The sequence below is a fragment of the Choloepus didactylus genome, chromosome 6 (assembly GCF_015220235.1).
Source record: "Choloepus didactylus isolate mChoDid1 chromosome 6, mChoDid1.pri, whole genome shotgun sequence".
Classification (NCBI taxonomy): Eukaryota; Metazoa; Chordata; class Mammalia; order Pilosa; family Megalonychidae; genus Choloepus; species Choloepus didactylus.
Window position 1 is genome coordinate 6,596,255 of NC_051312.1, and position 19,383 is coordinate 6,615,637.

The following is a 19,383-nucleotide window of genomic DNA, read 5'->3' on the forward strand; positions in this document are numbered from 1 at the left end:
TTCTGGCAGGAAAATAGTGCCAAGACATACAAATACCCAAAGAATTAAAAGCAGGGACTCAAACAGATGTCTGCAAGCCACCGTTCATAGCAGCCTTATCCACAACAGCCACAAGCTGGGAACAACCCAAGCGTCCATCAACAGATGAATGGATAAACCAACTGTAGTTTATCCATATAATGGGATATTATTCAACCATAAAAGGGAATGAAGTTGTGATCAAGTCTACGATGTAAATGAACCCTGAAGACAGCAGGTTGAGTGAAATAAGCCAGACACTAAAGGACAAATATTGTATGATTTCACTTGTGAGAAATAACTAGAATAAGCAAATTCATAGAGAGAGAAAGTAGATTACAGTTACCAGGGACTGGAGCGGGGGCGAGGTGTGTAAAGAGGAGTTAATGCTTAATGGATACAGAGTTTCTGCTTAGGGTGATGAAAAAGTTTTGGTAATGGATTGTGCCGGTTTGAATGTATTGTGTCCCCCAAATGCCATTATCTTTGTGGTCTTGTGGGACAGACGTTTTGGTGCTGGTTAGATTTGCTTGGAATGTGCCCCACCCAGCTGTGGGTGGTGACTTCTGTGGGATACTCCTATGGAGGTGTGACCCCACCCATTCAGGGTGGGCCTTGATCAGTGGAGCCATATAAAACATGCTGACTCAAAGAGACTGAATGGAGTGCAGCTGTGAGTGACGTTTTGAAGAAGAGCAAGCTTGCTAGAGAGGAATGTCCTGGGAGAAAGCCATTTTGAAACCAGAACTTTGGAGCAGACGCCAGCCACGTGCCTTCCCAGCTAACAGAGGTTTTCCGGACGCCATTTGCCATCCTCCAGTGAAGGTACCTGATTACTGATGTGTTACCTTGGACACTTTATGGCCTTAAGACTGTAACTGTATAGACAAATAAACCCCCTTTTTATAAAAGCCAGTCCATCTCTGGTGTTTTGCATTCCGCAGCATTAGCAAACTAGAACGGGATAGTGGTGATAGTAGCACACCATTGTGAATGTAATTGAAACATCTAACCATAAACTTGAAAGTAAAGAGGAAAGTTTTATGTTACATGATGTTCCCATAATAAATTTCTTTAAAAAAGACACAGTAACAAGTGTTGGTGAGAATGTTGAGAAATTAGAAACCGCAGACATTGCAGGAGGGAATGTGACACGGTGCAGCCACTTTGGAAAACAGCCTGGCAGTTCCTCAAAAGGGTAAACATGGAGTTTCCATATGACTCAGAAATTCCACTCCTAGGAATATACCCAAGACAATCGAAAACATACGTCCACAAAAAAGTTGTGTGCAAATGTTCATGACAGCATTATTCACAATAATCCCGAAGTGTAAATAACCCAAATGCCTATCAACCAATGAATAAAATGTGGTACATCCATACAATGGAATATTAAAAAAAAGTGAAATACTGACACATATTACAGCATGAATAAACCTAGAAAACACTGTGCTAAGGGAATAAACAAAATGTGGTCTATCCATATAATTGATAAAAAGCCATAAAAAGGAATGAAGTTCTGATACATGCAATCACACGGTTGAGCATGAAATCATTCATTGAGTGAAATAAGCCAGATACTACCGGACAAATCCTGTATGTTTCTACTTATATGAACTATCTAAAATAAGCAAAGCATAGAGACGGAAAGTAGATTAGAGATGACCAGGGGCCAGGGGGAGGAAAGAAGGTGACGTTATTGCTTAATGGGTTTCTGTTTGGGGAGATGAAAAGGTTTGGGTTATGGAGGCTGGTGATAGCAGCACCATACTGTGAACACAATCAACAGAATTTTACTATCCAGTACACTTAAAAGGTTAAAATGGGGAAATGTAAGTTATATATATATATGACCACAATAAAATTTAAAAAAAGATATAGGTAAGTAGAAAATCGGCAGGTGCAGAGCTGGGGTCTATACCATGCTTCCGTTTTACACAAGAAAGGGGGAAACCATACAGATGTAGCCATGGTTGCTTGCATATTCATAAGTAAATTCTGGAAGGCTACACAAGAAACTCAGATGGGGCAGGGGTGGAGGGACACTGCCCCTAGGACACTTTTCAATGTTGACTTGACTTTTGAGCCATATTAACGATTCAAACATATTCCCCATTTCAAAAGTACAATGCCCCTCCTCACCCACCTCCCGCACAGGTTCTCCTCGCACTGGTGGCTCCTGAGAAAACCGACACTGGAATGAATGGCTGATCAGAGAAAACTTGGACATGACAGAGAATGTTTGAAATAAATGAGGGTGCATCCAAACAGTGGACGGTCACAAAGCAGTTTTGAAGGAGGAGATCAGCAGAGACTGAGGTGATTTCAGAAACACAATATTAGTTGAGGGGAGGGGGTGGGAAGGAGCAAGTTCCAGAACTATATATAAAACCCAATCTATGGTATGTGAATATATCTCAATAAAATGAAGATTTAAAAAATAAATAAATAAAAAGGAATAGCTATATAAAAGAAAAAAAAAAAAAACCCCAATCTGATTTACATAAAAGAGATCCCTAAAATAAAACCACGTGTTTCTAGATGTACGTAAACTATGTAAAATGTGGAAAAGTTTCAAAGAATATATACCAGATTACAAATTGTGGGTCCCTCCAGAAAGGGAAGATGGAAGAGGAGGGGGAAGGAACAATAAATTGTTCCAATTTATTCCCAAGAGGAAGACTTTACCACTTGGGAAAATTCATCAGTGAGACTCAGAAGCGCAGAAAGGCCTGAAGGTCCCAGGACTCCCATTTTATAAAGCGCACAGGAAAAAAAATAGGCAGAAAGTAGCGCTCAGAAAGCCTGAAGGGGGGCGGAGGAGGTGGCTATAACAGGAACCCGGGCAGAAAGGCTGTGGGGTGAGGGCAAACCCCAAAGATGAAGGTGAAGATGCTGAGCAGGAACCTGGACAACTACGTTCGGGCAACAAAGTTGGACTAACAGAGAGTTCCAAGAAACTATGATCCTGCCTTACATCCTTTTGAGATCCCACGAGAATATGTAAGAGCTTTAAATGCTACCAAACTGGAACAGGTATTTGCAAAACCATTCCTTGCTTCCCTGGATGGTCACCGAGATGGAGCCAACTGCTTGGCAAAGCATCCAAAGAGCCTGGCTACAGTCCTTTCTGGGGCATGTGATGGAGACGTTAAAATTTGGAATTTGACTAAACGAAAATGTATCCATACAATACGAGCACATGAAGGTTCTGTACGAGGCACATGTACTCGCTTTTGTGGAAATTCCTTTTTTTACTATTGGTGATGACAAAACTGTGAAGCACTGGAAAATGGATGGACCAGGCCATGGAGAAGCCGAGGAGCTGTTGCATACGGTTTTAGGAAAGACAGTGTATACCGGAATTGATCATCACTGGAAAGAAGCAAGTGGACATTTGGGATGAACAGAGGAGCAGCGCATCGTAAAAGAAGCTCATCATGAACATTCGTCTGTGGAAAGCTAATGCTTCTGACAAGTTGGGTGTGCTTACATCACGAGAAAAAGCAGCCAAGGATTATAATCAGAATTTGAAGGAGAAATTTCAACATCATGAAAGAAGCTCATCGACAAAAGGAAGTGAATCGTCGTAAACATAGCAACCCTGTATCTGTGCCACACATAGTGTCAGTTGTGAAATAATATTTGGTATTCCTGCCAATCCTAATGTATAATTGTGTTATATTTGGGTGTGTAAACTCTACAAATAAACGTAATGGCTCCAGTTTATTGTCAGACATTCCAGTTTTAGTCTCATTGCCCATTCTAGCCACCCTGAAAAACTTTCCTTACAGGTGACCCGGTTGCCAGGACTATCCAACATTTTATACTTGGATCTGCTTTCTTATTTCATTAAAGAGTATAATACTTGCAAACTAGCTTAATTTTTGCTGTCAGAAATTGCAGTTATGCTTTCTCTCTGATCTATCTATTATATAGTAGACACTACGTGTGTGAATTTACATTTAAGACCAACATCTCTTTGTTACTCTTAATATTAGATTGGATAATGATTGCTGTGATTCTTTAGAATCTGTGATTCCACTTAACATTTAGAACTATGTCAAAACTTTTTTCAAGTGAATTTATTTTATGTGCTTTATATATTTAATTTTTCGAGACTTTAAAGATGATTAGCCTGCATTTATAAACTTTTATATATAATTATAATTTGTGGTCAAGATAATAAAACATCCTTTTCCTCAGCATTGAAAAAAAAATAAGACTGAAGGGGGTCATGTCAACATGCTGATTGCGCAGTGAGAGTCCAAGCAAATGTTTAAAGTGTTGTTATTCTTCTTATGATTCCATTTCCATGTTTCCTGCTCTTAAAATGAATAGGCATTGATTTGGTAATTTAAGAAGTTAGTTACTGGGGGGCCTAGGCAGCCACCCCCGCGCCGGGCCGGGCCTCCTCGCGCCCCCGCGGCCGCTGACCCGACGGGGCGGGCCGGGGGCGCGCGGCTTGGCGCCGCAGTGTAGACCGCGCGGGCCCGGGAGCAGCAAGCCGCGCGCCGCGTCCAGAGAGCGCAGGCGACGAGGGAACGCGCGCTGCTCTCCGCCTGGGGTCTCCGGACGTCGGCGCCGCCGCGGGGAAGGCCAGGCCGGTCCCTCTGACAGTCTAACTCCGCCTCCGCCGTCCGGGCCGACCTTGACCTCGTTAATCCCCTCTTGCCCACCCGACCCCGGCTGACCCCGGCTGACCCGGGCACACCAGCCCCCCACCCCACCCCGGCCCGCGGTGGGCGCCCAGAGGACCCCGGGCGCGCGGGGAGAAGGCGCGGGGAAGCCGGGGCGCCCCTTCCCCACCTGCCGCCCACTCCCTGGGGAGCGCTGCAGCGCCCGCGCGTGCCACCGCGCTTCCTGCGGGGAACACCCCGATTCCCGGGAGCCGGGCGGCTGGCTGCTCCTAGCGGCCCCGGGGGCCGCCCTCCTCCCGCCTCCCTCCACGCCGGGGCCGCGGGGGCCGCCGCTTCCTCCTCCCCAGTTGCTCCGCTTGCGGCAGAAGCAAGGAAACCGCGGCTGATCTGGCGGCCGAGGAGCCAGTTGCCCTCCGTAAGTTTCAGCGGACCCCGCTGTGCCCTCGGAAACGGGGCTCTCATCAGGCAGCTCAGGGTCTGGAGAGGGGGCGGGAGACCCCCTTCAGACCTTGTAAAAGACAGTGGGGGTGGTGGGGAGGCCTCGGAGGGAGGGATTTTCAATGAACCCCTTGGAGCGGGATCTTGCAGGCTGGTGGGTGGAACTTTCCAGGAGGGCAAGGAGGCAGCTATGGAGGGGCATTTCAAGGTTAAGGTCTGCTCTGGGGCGAGCAGGTGGGCAGGGACAAGTACGTGGTGGAAGCTCTGCACCCCAGAACCCCCGTCACCCCCCACCCCAGAACCCCCGTCACCCCTCCCTGCCCCCAGCAGGCCACTGGGGACCTGAGGCCTCAGGAAAAGGTGTAAGAAGCTGAGGGCACCCAGCCGCTGGTGACAGGATAAACAACAGGGTCTGCTTTGCAATGAAGTATTATTTGGTGATTCTGATCCCTGCTACAACCTGGATGAACCTTGAAAACATTGTGTTAAGGGAAAGAAGTCAGTGACGAGAAACCACATATTGTAGATTCCATTTAGATGAAATGTCCAGAGCAGGGAAGTCCCTAGAGACAGAAGGAAGTTGGTGGTTACCAGGGGCTGGGAGTGGGCAATGGGAGGGACTGCAAGTGGGTACCGGTGTCTGCTTTAGGGCAAAATGTTTAGGGAGAATGTTCCGGAATTGGGTCGAGTTGACGGTTGCACAATTCTGAGACTATACTAAAAACCAATGAATTGTATACTTTACATAGGTGAATTTTTATGGTGTGTGAATTATTGCTTAATAGAGAGAGAGAGGAAGAGAGAGGAGGCTGTGGCCAGACTCCCCCGCGTGAATCCTACCCCGTTGTCACTGTTGCCCCATTTTGCAGCGGAGGAAACTTCACTTGCTCCAGGCTTCACTCCTTCCAGGGAATCAGAATGGGTCTGATGTGCCCCGTCGTCCCCCCTGGCACCCAGCACAGGGCGTGCAGGGCCCAAAGACAAGAGCAAGTGAGCAAAATTCCTTCCAGGTGGAGGGCGAAGGGAGGTAGGGCCGGCCACATGGGCGCTCGAGACACAGGATGCATCAGAAGCGTGCAGTCACAGAAGGTGACTTAGTGGGGACAGGAGCACAGTTTGGGCTTCCTGCAGGAGACAAGGGGAGAAGGGGGAGGGCCAGAGGGGAGGGGCCTGGTGGAGCTGCACATTAATGAACATTTGCTGAATGAATGAGTGAGGGAATGAATCATATGAGTGACACCAGGGCTGGATTCAGATCTTTTGGAGTCCTGTGTGCTAAAACATTTATGGAGACTTCCCTTACATATCATTGGAAAGAAAAATACCCAAGAGAACTCCATCAAAGTTCTGATTGTTTCCTTACTGGCAATTTGACACTTTCAAATCCATGCCAGTTAGTTGCTTGGGCTCATGGGCACCCTCCCCCCCACTCTTTGCCACCCTCCTAGCATCGCTACCAGAACAGGAGTGGTGGTTTGGACCAACAGACAGGGGCCTCGGGCCAGCTGATGCCCCAGCATCTGAACGTCTCAGTCCTCTGACAGGTGCACTTCTCCGGCCTGTGAGATGATTCCGTTCCTAAGAGGGAGCCGGGGTCGCTTTCGAGACCCCCTCCCTCTACCACACCTGGCTGGCCCACTGAGATGCTCCCCGGTGAAGTCAGCTCTCACAAATGCATCTTGCTGTCACACACCACACGTGTCAGAGTTAACTTTCAGAAAGTGAAAACATGATTCTCCAACGCAAAATGAGCACGTGGCAAAGATTTCCACCTAGTGATGCCCACCCCCCCAAGAAGACCAGGGGCAGGTGGGACAGATCACTGGTTAATGTCCTACGGAAAACCATTACCTTGGGGAATACTTTTTTTCTCCCCCTGGAAATCATTTGCATTTTTACTGGATCCAAATTACAAGTTAAATGTAACTTCGTGGAGTCTGAGGCGCACCCAGTGGTCAGTAGCAACTCAAAGATGCCCCATCCCCCAAGACTGAGCTTATTCTTGGAGGGGCCTGTTAGAAACGGGCCAGTGTAACAAGACAAGGGTGGTGAGGGTGTTGCCTTATTTCCAAGGTTGGATAATTTTTTCTTAGCCTGGCATGGCAGATGTCTGCAAATGGGCTTTTGAAGCTCCATGACACCTTGAAATTATTCACTGTTATTTATGTGTGTACTGGTTTGTATATTATATCCCCCAGAAAAAGCCATGTTCTTTGATGCAATATTGTGGGGGCAGACATATTAGTGGGGATTAAGTTGGAACTTTTGGATTAGGTTGTTTCCATGGAAATGTGCGCCACCCAACTGTGGGTGATAATTCTGATTGGATAATTTACATGGCGGTGTGGCCCCACCCATTTAGCATGGGCCTTGATTAGTTTACTGGAGCACCATATAAGCTCAGACAGAAGGAGCGAGCTTGCTACAGCCAAGAGGGACACTTTGAAGAAAGCACAGGAGCTGCAAATGAGAGACACTGTGAAGATGGCCGTTGAAAGCAGACTCTTGCTCCGGAAAAGCTAAGAGAGAACAAACACCCCAAGAGTAACTGAGTGACATTTTTGAGAAGCTGCAGCCTAGAGAGGAAAGTCCTGGGAGAAAGCCATGTTGAAACCAGAACTTTGGAGCAGACGCCAGCCATGTGCCTGCCCAGCTGACAGAGGTTTTCCGGACGCCATTGGCCATCCTCCAGTGAAGGTACCCGATTGCTGATGCCTTACCTTGGACACTTTATGGCCTTAAGACTGTAACTGTGTAACCAGATAAACCCCCTTTATAAAAGCCAGTCCATCTCTGGTGTTTTGCATTCCGGCAGTATTAGCAAACCAGAACAATGTGGATGTGGGGTGTGTGCATTTTTCTGGGGAAGGGTTTCTTAGCTGTTATCAGGGTTTCCAAGGGTCAGTGACCCCCAAAAGTTTAAAAACTATTGACCGGAAGTGGGACCTGCCTCTCTCTCCTTCTCCCTCCTCCTCTACCTCCCAAGAGGGAGAATTTGCAATTCAACAAGAAGCCTTCTGGCAATGCTACTCTCTCTTTGGGTAGGTGGGCATCTGCTAAAATGAGGTTCGGGAAGGTCACCTCGTCCTGCCTTCAAGGTCCCCAGTTGAGGCTGCCAACACTGCAGTCAGGGATGAGGCTGGGCTGCGATGGGCAAGCAGAGATATCAGCTTCCAGCTGCATCTGCAAAGTGCTCACCTGCTCTGAACCCAGCGCCCTGCTCTGGCCTCAGCAAGAAGCAGCAGGTCCAGGCTCTCCAGGTGGGTTGGGCTGGTGGGGCCTCAGAGGTGATCTGGGGTCTGAGTAGGTGGTAGTGGTGACCCCTGAACTATTTCAGCTGTTTCAGAAGGCCTTAAAGAGGTTCCACATTTTTCTGAGATTAACTTGTACGAATCACGATGTCCAGCTTTATTGCTTTTTGCTGGACAGACCTCAGGCCTTGGCAAAGCCTGCCCTTCCAGATGAGCAGCTACTGAAGGAAAGAATGGCTAGCGTGCTCCAAAGGGCAATTGTGCGTTTCTGTTTAATAACCGAGAACGTGTTATTCCCCCATCAAATGTACATCTTTTACAAACAAAGCTTCTGAAAACATAAGCCTTGTGGAGGGGAAAATCATAACCAGAGCTAACACTTAGATAGCACCTACTGCATACTGGGGACTGATCTAAGGACTTCCCATCACTTACCTGTGGAACTCCCATTAGGACTCTACCTGGAGGCTTTATTACTTTCTCCCATTTTACAGATGAGGAAACTGAGGCACAAAAGCAGTTACGATCACCCAGCTAGTGAATGGCAGAGTTGGGCCGTCTGGCTCTGGAATCCAAGCTTCTAAGCACTAGAATCACAGCTTCTCCAAAAAACTGAAAGGTGGGGGTGGGGGGGGGGGGAGAGGGAGGGACAGAGAGAGAGAGAGAGAAAGAAAACTGTGATGAGAAGTTTGTTCAACATCCTTATGTTTCAAGTGAGGAAACTGAGGCCCAGATGCTGCAGGGAAACGCCCTCCAGATGGCCAGAAGCAGACCCGGTGCAGACCCTGTGGACCCCGGATTCCCAGGCCATAGCTCCCGCCTCTCGCTGCGATGCCTTCCCAGGAAAGCAAACTCCTCCCAAACTTCCTTGCACCTGAAATGGGCCCTCAGGGTGCTGGGAACCCCAAGGTGCAGAAGAAACAAGAGTGGTGTCCCTATCCTGGAGGGCTGTAAGAGGACGGGGGTGGGGGGGAGAAAGTGGAAAGTGGGAGGGGAGGGAGGGGGAGGACAGCTGTTCGGCAGCGGTGGCCTCCGCTCAGGCCTGAGGCCCCGCTTCCCCCCCCAGGGCTCTGGTCCCCGCTCTGACTCTCCTCTCCACCGCTGCTGCCCCCCCAGGCAACCCCGGGGCCAGGCCTTATCACCTCCTCTTCATTGCACTTGGGCTCACCCTGGGCCTGGCCACCCACAGTCAGTGCCACACCTCTGAGCCTTTTTCATTTTAATTTTTAACGTTGAGCAATGACATACCTATAGTAAAGGGCATGGAGCGCATAATCTTACACCTACAGATCGGTGGATTTTCCCAGTCCCCCGCCCAGCACCCCTGCAGGCTTCCGCATGCATTTGTCAGACAATGTCCGTCACTGCGGGTTAGTTTTGCTTGTCCTTGAACTTATGTTATTGAAATTATATGATATTTATATATATCTGCATGTGTGTCTTTCTTTTGCTTAACATAAGGTCTGCGTCATTGTGTGTATCGGTCATTTGTTCTTTTTTGTTGCTGTTTATTTTTACATGGTAGGGAGAAGCCACAATTTAACCATTCTATTGTTTACGGATGTTTCCTTTTTTTTTTTTTTTTTGTTTGTTTGGCAGTTTGAATAAAACTCCATAAACATCTAAACATTCCCGGTGTGGATGTGTCGGGTCATAGGGCAGTGCTATTCAATTAAGTACACATTTGTTGCCGCCATGAAATCCTTCCATTGGCACATTCTCTGTGCTTGCACCTCATTTTGTCCTCACCAGACCCCAATGATGCTGGCTGAGCAAATATTGTCACCGCCCTGACGTGGAACTGTGGTTGTTTACTCAGGGCCTACAGGGGCTCAAGGTTCAAGTTCAGAGGGGCTCAGGCTTTGGAAAGGAGAGGGAAGCACAGAACTCTGAGATTACAACCCTGCCCCTCCTGGGACCTGGCTGCTGAGCACCAACACGCTCACACGCGTTTGGATCAGAACTTGCTGGGAGCTGCCAGCAAGAAATGAGGCTGGTGAGATCCGAGAGGGGCTGAGCTGTGTTCTTGGCAGGCCAGTTGGGCGTTTACATGTTTTGTCTTACAATTGTTCCTCTATTTTCGGTGTGACGGTGGCATTGTGGGCACGTTTTAAAAAAAGAAACTTTATCTTTTAGAGATACATAATGTGTGGAATTTGTGGACAGAACACTAGGACTCTTGGGTTAGCTTTAAAATAACCAGGGGGGTGGGAAATAGTGATGGGTCATGTGGAATCCGAATTTGAGTTGTGTGGGGCTTTATTACACTCTACTCATTCCCTTCATCTATGTTTGAAGTTTTCCATAAAAAGGCGTTTTTAGAGTAAAGACAAGTTCCCCCGTGATAATAAAAACATTACATGAATTAAAAGAAAAAGTTTCCTTTAACTACAGAACACAGCTGCTACAGAATTAGACTCAAAATGAGGAAGAATTTGTAAAAACTGAGCTTGAAAAACATGATTCTAGCTTCTGAGGCACGCACGGGGATGTTTTTGGCCGGGAGGGAACTCAGGCTGGGGCTCGGAGCTCCCCAGGGGCTCGGTCCCCTCGCCCCCAGCCCCGCGGCCGGGCTCCCGGGAGGCTGCAGACCTACCTGCCCAGCAGAGCCGCGGCGTGGCGGCGGGAGGGGTCACTCTGCCCAGGTGCGCCCTGCGCGCGGGTCCCCGCCCCTGCCCACGCCAGGCCTGCAGGTGGGGCCCAGGTGGCGCGCGGGGAGGGGCGCACGGTCAAGGCCGCAGGGCCCGGGACAGACTGGGCGTGGGCCGATCCCAGCAGCGCGAGCGACGGGAGAGGGCGCCAGGGAAGAGGCGACCTTGGAGCGGGGACCTGCAGACGTCGGGGTTCCTGAGAGAGGAGGGGAGGACACCTGAGGTGAAGGTGACGCCCCAGCTTCCGAGGCGCGCGCCGGGAAGGCCCACGTGCAGGGAGAGGCGCGCAGGTGAGCTCTGGCCCAGCCCCAAGGGGAGTGAAATGGGCGGGGGTCTGGGGGCCTGAGATTCCTCCGGGCCAGCAGGGAGGATGAAATCCCCTATTGCCAACCTCAAAGAAACGCAATTCGAGATAAGGAGAGATCATTTGTCCTTCTGGATTGGCAGAAATTTTAAAAACCGATAATAGCCTGTGCTGGCGAGCTCGCCGCGCTCCCACGCGTGGGTGGGAGTGGATGTTGGTAAGTTTTTCCGGAGGGCAGCTTGGCAAGTGGCATCCAAATGTCACGTGCTTGCTCTTTAGCCTGGATTCTGAGATTTATTCTGCAGAGAGAAACAGGCGCCCCAAGACGGAGTCGGTGGCCGATGCACCTCTATTTATACGCGCCAGGGTGGAAAAGGGGCGCGACGTGTCCTTCGGTGCCCAGTTAAGTGAATCAGCACATTCGTCCAATGCAATGCTGTGCAGCCTGAAAGACAGGGGGTGACCAGGGCTCCTCCACCGAGAACTGTGACCACGACCTAAGCCGAGTGAAAAAAACAGTCACCAAAGTCACCGATCCTCTGACTGCTCGAGAACAATGAGCCTGGGGCATCATTGTGGGATGGCTGGGGCGGGGACCCAGAGGGAACTTTCATTTTCTCTTTTAAACCCTTCTGCCGGCGACAACCAGCAAGTACTATAAAGAGCAAACAAAGCGTGGGTTTTTCATAACCAAAACGGGTGATTGACTTTTGGGGAGGGTCGGGTATTTGTTCGTAAAACTGGTGCCTTTATGGAGCACTTGCTGTTTGCACGGGCGCCGGCTGGAGTGTGGAGAGCACTAATAGCAAAGATGGGGTGAGAAGGGAGGCTCTCCCGGCGGGAAGCGCGGAGCCCCCCCTCCCTGTTCTCTCTGCCCCCCCGGAACCCCCCGCGGCGTCCCCGCCGCAGGCGCCCTTGGCTCCCGGCCCCTCTCCCCGGCTCAGGGGGCGGCACAAGGGGACGCTCGGCCACTCTGCCCCGGATTCGAGAGAGGCCAGAGCTGCCCTTTGCTGGCCCCCACTTCGTTCCCGCGCTGGAATAATTACTTTAGCAAATCTCCCTCAAGTCCCGCAAGGGGGGATTTTTACCCCAGCTAGAGGAGGGGAAGGCTCGGAGCGGTGACCCCGGATTCTAACCGGCGTCTGTTCCCGCGAGCCCCGGTGCCTCCGGATCGCGACCGCTGACACCTGGCGGGATACCGCCGCGAAGTGGGGCGGGGGGCTCTGGAGTCGGCCCTGGGCCCTACGTCGCACCCACCACTTCTTAGCTGTGTGGGGTCCTGGCGAGTTCGGGATCGATCCTCGGGCCTGGCCTCGTCTTTTGCAGAAAGGGGTGGGGGGATGGCAGCATCCACCTGTTTGGGTGTGGGGTCAACCGGGCGGATGATGGCTGGAAGTGGGGAGCGCGCGCCAGGCCCCGGGCTAAGCTCTTAAGGGCACGGCCGTAATGAGCTGGCCCATTTTACGGAGGAGGAAACTGAGGCTCGAAGAGCGAGGAGTCTCGTCCTGGGCCGCATCTCGCGGGCGCGCTTCCAAGCCTCAGTTTCCTCACTCGAGCGGCGCCCCTGGGTCCCCGCCCCGCCCGCGGCCCCGCCCCGCGCAGGCCCCGCCCGCGCCCGCCCGCGCCGCCGCGGGGCCCGCTCCGCCAATCGCCGCGGCCGGCGTCGGATGCGCTCGGCCTTGCTAGCCGCCCCATCGCCCCCGGCGCCCGCTAGCTCGCTCAGTCCGCCGCTGCCGCCGCCGCCGCTCCTCGGGTCGCTCGCTCGGTAAGGCCCGGGCCGAGGCCGCGCGCCGCGGGGAGGGCGAGGGCGAGAGCGGGCGCCGCCCTGCGGGCTGCGGCTTGGCGGGGGGCCCGGGGGGTGCGGGGCGCTGCCGGAGCCGGGGGCATGGAGGGGGACCCCCATTGTTCCCCTCAGACGGCGGGGTTCTCGGAGAGCGCCCAACTGGGGTGGGGGGGCTCCCCTCTTCCAGTAGTGGATTGGGTCTGGGGTCCCCCGAGGGTCGCTCAGCCCGCGAAGCGGTCCCGTGCGGCAGCCGGAGGGATGCTTGGCTCTGCGGACCTGCTAGGGCGCCTCCGGCCCGGGGCCAGTGGGGCCGCCGGCGCCGTCTCCCCCCACAACCCAAGCTGTACTCCCAACCCCCCGCAGTGAATTAGGTCTGGGGGTCCGACCCGGCGTGGGTTAATCTGCGGGCCGGTCCCTGCGGGAACCGAGGGATGCCGGGTCCTCGGTACTTGGCAGGTCGCCTCCGGCCCGGGGTCAGCTGAGGACCGCGGTTGCCCTCCCTCCCCTCCTCCCTCCCCTCCTCCGGCCCCAGGGTGGTTGGATCTGGGGGCGCGTCCGCGGACCGTCCGGTGTGGCATCCTGAGCGCTGCGCTCGCAACTTGGCGGGGCGCCGCCGACCTCTTCTCCCCTCACCCATCTCCCTTCCCCATTACTCCCGACGAGTGGATTGGGGCTGGGGGCTCCGCACTGGGGTCGGTCAGCCCGCGGACTGCCCTGTGCGGCAGCGGGAGGGATGCACTGGGGACTTGCCCAGGCGCCGCCGACCCCTTCCCCGCGCCTGTCCCCGCAGGGCAGCCGGGGGACACGCCCTGACCGCGGGGACTCCCGGCGCGGTCCCAGCGCCCGTCGCAAAAGTGACGGGCAGGGGTCTCTGCTCGCGAGCGCCCTCCCCGGTGCGGCTCTGGGTCCAGGACAGGTGGGCGCGGAGAGCCCACCCAAGGTCGCTCCGGGTCTCCGAGGCGGCCGGGCCGGGAGGAGCCGGGATGTGTCACGTGGCCAGGCCTCGGAGAACTTGGCCTTGGCGTGGGGCGCGGCGGGTGCAGCCTCGGAGCCCCGACGGCGCGGTCAGGGCCGTCTGCGAACGTCACACTCTCACCGCCCGGGAGGCTCGGGTCCCGTCCCCCCCGCTTTCCCCAAATCGGTGCTGCTTTAGTCGCAACCATCTCAGCTGGCGAAAAACCAGTGTCTTTAGTTTTGTTTGGAAAGGGTCTTTATAATGTAAATCCGTAAGGAAGCAAAGATGAAGGCTGGATTTTGCCTTTTTTTTTTTTTTTTTTAAACTGAGTTAAAAATCCCAAGTAATTACCACCGTTGACTACAAAGCAAGCAGTATCACCAACGCGGGACAGGCCTTCAGTTTCTCTGTGCTGCACGTATTAAAATATTCAACGATAGATTTAGAAGGAAACTGGTACCTTTGTAAGTTACTGAGTAAAATGAAAATCAGTTTAACCTTTTGAAATGTGTATTTTGTTACACCATTTTTTTTTCCCACAGGCGTCCGGTTTCTGGTCATTCCAGATATTCCAGCATGTTTCTCTCTTTCCAAACCACAAACCAGATGAATAAAAAAATGGCTGAAGGGCACTGGTCTTTTATTTATGCCAGCAAGCATCAGCCTCCTCTCCAAATTATTTAATGTGATTCTTGCAGAGTGAATTAGACATAAATATGATGCTAGTGGCCCAGGCCAATGTCTAGTTGTAAACTGAGCTCAAGAAGGCTTGTGTCTTTGGAAGTGTTGTGAGTTTTTAGTGTGAACTGAATTTAGCATTCAGGGTGAGTTCTTTTGGTTGTTTTTTGCCTCTGAACGCCTGTGGGCTCTTTTTCTCATGTAAATTACTGGTTTCCTTCCAATGAAGCCTGGCTAGACTTGACCTTGCTACAGTGAACTCCATTTCAACAGTTGTTAAGAGAAAAGGGGCCAACTTGAGGAGCGCACATACTTTGTATCAAAATGGCAGAAATTGGCATCAAACTCTGGCCAAAATAACCTTTCGAATCTGTGCTGAAACTCGCCCCCCAAGCCAGGGAGGAGGAGAAAGAAACAAAGCGAGCGGCTCTTTGCGCCCCCGCTGCGCTCGGCCCTGCCCAGTGGTCGCGGAACGGCCAGCTGCCGGGGGCCGCGGGGTCCCGGGGCCCGAGTCTGCGCTTGCCCAGCCCAGGCCCCGCTTCCCCATTCATAAAAACATGACCGACTTTTACTGGAGGGGATGGTTTGCGCTTGGCACTTTCACACGTTCCTTGGGCTCGTGTGGGGAGCGGTGCCAGCGCTTCCAGTTGGCTGGATGCGGCGTGGTATGTGCCACGAGAAGCACCGCAACCTTAACTGCCCCCAACGTTGCGCATTTGCACAGCCCAGCCTTTGCCTCGGAGAGGTGTGTTTTGCATCTTGTCTGTGGTCTGGGTGGCACCGGCCGTGCCAGCGAGCGCTCTCCGGAAGCGTCTCCCCGGGCGCAGCCGGTGGAACAGGATCTGCGCGCCCGGGAGGGACCGGCCCGCCTAGGGGCGGGGCTCCCGCCGGCGACCTTTCCCCTACTTTTTTGCAGCCGTCACGTGACGCCTGCGGGGGAGGGCGGGGCCGCGGGAGCTGCGGCTGCTGGCGCTGGTGTCCTTGGCGAGGACGCGCGCGGGCTCTGCGCGGCGGTTGAAAATGCAGCTTCAACCCTAATTGCGGTGGCAGGGGAGAGGCGGAAATGAGCGCGCGCACAGGCCCAGGGGTGCTTCTGCCCTTCGCTGGTTGACGTTTTCCCTTTGTTGGAAAAAATGTTTAGTCACTCTGCAGGCTTATATTATTGGGCAGGCCAGAGTTCCATCGCTTGCTGGAAACTTGAGTTCCGGGCCGGCTGTTGTTTTAAGAATGGAACTGCTGCTCGAGATCGTGTGTTTTTATTTTTTTTCAAAGAGTGTTTAAGAGATGATCCGATGCTTTTAAGAGGCCTCCCCTTTCTTAGAATGTCCTCTGCCTGCCTGGAACTTTCCCTGCTCTTTAAGAAGAAAAAAATTAAACATTAAAAACAGGTCATGCAAATGGGAAAACAGAGAAGGAGACTGTCGCCCCTCGGCTCCCCGCCCCGATGTCACCATTATTTCTGTGATCTTGCTAGAAACTCTAGGAGATAGAGGCTGTGTTTTAAAAAATCGGTCACTAACACCAACTGAGGAATACTTTCTGCTTTTTGTCTTCTGGTATTTTGTTGCCTTTTGAAAAGTTCACCTTTTACCCCATGCAAATACCAGGTGGACTTTGGGTCCCCAGCAGGCAGGGGCCATGGCCAGCTGGACCTCGCTGGGTCCCGTGACAGTGGGCCTCAGTTCTGAGTACATGTCCCCTTGGTCTCTCCTTTCTGTGAGCTGCTCCTTCACCCAGGAATGTTTTTGGAAGTTAATGATTGAAAGAAGCTGTGCTGCTGTGTGAGCTGTGACTTCCAGGGAGGACAGGACCCTACAGCCACCATGGATGGCTGGGAAGTAGGGTGGTTACTGCTGTCTCCGAAGGGCTGTCGACTAGCCGTCGGACCTCGTGTTCTTTAGGTACCAAGGAAAGGAATCTTCGGACTTCTGATGCTGGGGTGTGGCACTGCGGTTCACCCACCCAGCCCGGGACCCCGAGGGTCATCCTGGAGTCTTCCCGGCCCCCCAAACCTCCCCGTGCAGTCAGAGCTGAGTCCTGAATCGCTCTCGGATTTGCCTTCCTCTCGGTTTCCGTGACCCAGAGCCGACACTCAGATGCCTGTTGACCGAATGACAGGGCATTTTAGGGGCCTCTCTCCCTTGGATGGCTGCAGCCTCTCAATGCAGAGGGGGGCCCCTTGGGGCAGGGTTGGTCGTTTGCGTCACGGGAAGTTCATAGCAGGAAAGCAGAGGAAGCCGTGGCGTCCCTCACCACAGTCCAAGGTCCTTCCTGCTTACGGTGGCTGAGGACTTCCGCATTCCTTCTGCACATGGGGCTGCCCTCATGCTCACACTTGCTCTACTGGGTGACCCCGTCTTCTCCTGCCAGCGATGGCTCCCCCCTGGGGTCCTGCACATACCGCACATTATGTCATGATCCATTGTACTTGTCTGTCTCTCCCGATCATGTGTAAGCTCCATGAGGACAGGGACGTAGGCTCCTGAGGAGCCAAATGGGGACAATTCCATCCCTCTAGAATCGCCTCCCATTTAAAAAGTAATACGTGTTTGTATTAAAAGCAAACACAAAATAATCCTCTCTTTCAGAAATTGTTGTAGGCTATAATTCAAATTTTGCTGTTTATGAACTAATTTTTCACTTATAAAAAGCATTTATCACTGGTTTTCCAATGGCAGCTCCTCTAGTGCCCTGGAAAAGATTTAATATACAAAGATTTGATTTGGTTTCTTCTCTAAAAACACATACTATTGTGCCATGGGCGGTAAAGTATGCTAAAGATAAATGCACGAAATTATTGAAAATTGAGTGTCAAAGTTAGAAGACTGGCTCAGAGTCCCCAACTGGGAGGGAGGGAAATCGACGTTGCTGGAGGATTCTCTGGGCTGCACGTGGCTATGGTGAGGAAGGTGTAAAGAATGTGCACCTGTGTTACAGCCTGGGGTGGGTGGGATGGTTCACCTGCACTCTCTCCTTCAATTTAGGGGAGCTGGAATGTGCAGTATAATGAAAATCTTGGCTGGTTGTTGTTCCCAGATCCTGGGAGATAACCTCCACTTCTTTAAAATTCTCAGTGGTAGGCATATTTTTGGTACTTGTGGGCCCAGGACTTTGATATTGAGCAGTAAAAGACTTAAATTGGAATTTGCTGTATTTTTACAGAATCTCAGCAGGTGGGACTTGTGTCATTTTCAAGAGTTGTAGTCAAAAGTACAACGATTCAGAATTTCCTTTTTATCCTAACTTGACCCATCAGATTTATCCCGTAAAAGTGCATGATAAATGTTCCTGCAAGAAATTAACTGCGTGGCCAATTTAAATAGTGCAAAGTTGAATGCTCAGTCCTGAATTTGAGAAACAACCTGTAGTAAATGAACCTTTCTTGTTCACGAAACCTTCCCCAAAACATCAAGTGGATTTTGCGTCTCATGTTCTTGCGTCTAAGGTATTTCCAATCAGGTTAGTGAAATACTATTTATTTCTATTTGTGTGCACATTTAATTAAAAAGTACAAGAGCAGTTACAGAGAGTGACATCATCCAGTAAATAGGACATGGTTCCCAGGGGGCAGAGATGCTCTGGCTCCCCCAAACGTCTACTGGAGGGAGCTTTCTTTTTTTCTTCCCGTTAGCACTAACTTTTTGCCTATACCTAACTTCTCACCCCACCCACCAGCATAAGATCAGTAGAGAGTGAGAAGGAACCCCAAAAAGCAGGCACCCCGCTGCATGTGCTGGTTTCAAGGAACCCCACTGCATATGCTGGTTTCAGGGACCCCCCTGAGCTGGGGGTGCCCTTTCAGAACCTTCTTGGCACTTTCCTCGACATAGTTTGGGTGGCAGTGCAGAAGCCACCGCCTGGGTGTCACCTTCCAAGACATGCATGGACCGTCCCGGGCCTTTGTTATCCAGGCAGCAAATAATGTGTCGTGGCCGATGGCTGCTCTGTCGTCCACCATGGAGGATGCTCGCCCCGCCCTTGGTGTGTTCTCCCAGGAGTTTTTCCAGGGGAGGGGGCTGGTGAGCCCACCCGGCCTCAGGCTTTCTTCCCATCGCTGGGACCCGTGGGTAGAGGGCAGTCCCCAAAGGAGTTTCGGGTGTGGTGCTTGTGCAGGGGTCACCTGTCCCCTCCGTTGGTAGCTTCTCCCCACGGATTTCCAGCACCACTGCTGACTGCTAGAGGAGGTGGGCTGCTGGCAGCTGCGTTTAAGACAAAATTAATTCATTTACTTATTTTTAATTGTGGTTAAGACTCACAGAAATCCATTTAACCATTGTAAGTGGACAGTTCTTTGACATTAAGTATATTGACAATATTGGGGAGCTTCCACCATGATCTATTTCCAATCTCTTTTCATCATCTTAAACCAAATCTCATACTTATTTAGCACTAACCCCCCAATCTCCCCTCCCACGTCCTCTGATTACCACTATTCTGCTTTCTGTGTCTATGAATTTGCTGATTCTAAGTGTTTCATGTAAGAGAAATCATACGATATTTGACCTTTTGTGTCTGGCTGTTTTCACTGGACGTAACGTCTTCAAGGTTCATCCATGGGGTAGCTTGTACCAGCACGTCACTTTTTCTTAACGGCTGAATAAAATTCCATTGAATGGGTAGAACACATTTGTTTCTCTATTCGTCGATGGACCCTTGGGTTGCTTC

At 51.7% G+C, this 19,383-nt stretch overlaps 2 protein-coding genes and 1 pseudogene across 2 annotated transcripts in view; 2 read left to right on the forward strand and 1 right to left on the reverse strand.

Annotated features, from left to right (window-relative positions):
- Nucleotides 1–2,898: 2,898 nt before the first annotated feature.
- On the forward strand, nt 2,899–7,375 carry LOC119536559 (annotated as a pseudogene).
- Nucleotides 7,376–11,076: 3,701 nt separating this feature from the next.
- LOC119536560 (translation initiation factor IF-2-like) lies at nt 11,077–13,205 on the reverse strand. The gene is made up of 4 exons (XM_037839421.1): nt 12,854–13,205; nt 12,549–12,691; nt 12,391–12,489; nt 11,077–11,295 (listed from the first exon to the last, which is right to left on the reverse strand). Exons 1-4 carry the CDS (start codon nt 13,203–13,205, stop codon nt 11,077–11,079), a joined length of 813 nt encoding a protein of 270 aa, XP_037695349.1.
- CPT1A (carnitine palmitoyltransferase 1A) overlaps nt 13,016–19,383 on the forward strand; it is a 77,499-nt gene continuing 71,131 nt past the window's right edge. Inside the window, exon 1 of the mRNA XM_037838500.1 lies at nt 13,016–13,067. The gene's annotated coding sequence lies outside the window, so the exon portion shown is untranslated. The remainder of the gene's footprint in view (nt 13,068–19,383) is intronic.

What these genes read in the sequence shown, in the direction of transcription:
- LOC119536560 (XM_037839421.1), bottom strand. Translation starts at nt 13,205, where the DNA reads ATGGGGGTCCCCCTCCATGCCCCCGGCTCCGGCAGCGCCCCGCACCCC. An exon ending in TAAGAAGTGGTGGGTGCGAC is followed by an intron (nt 12,490 to 12,548) that starts GTAGGGCCCAGG and finishes GTATCCCGCCAG; the next exon opens with GTGTCAGCGGTCGCGATCCG. An exon ending in CTTCCCCTCCTCTAGCTGGG is followed by an intron (nt 11,296 to 12,390) that starts GTAAAAATCCCC and finishes GGGCTGGGCCAG; the next exon opens with AGCTCACCTGCGCGCCTCTC.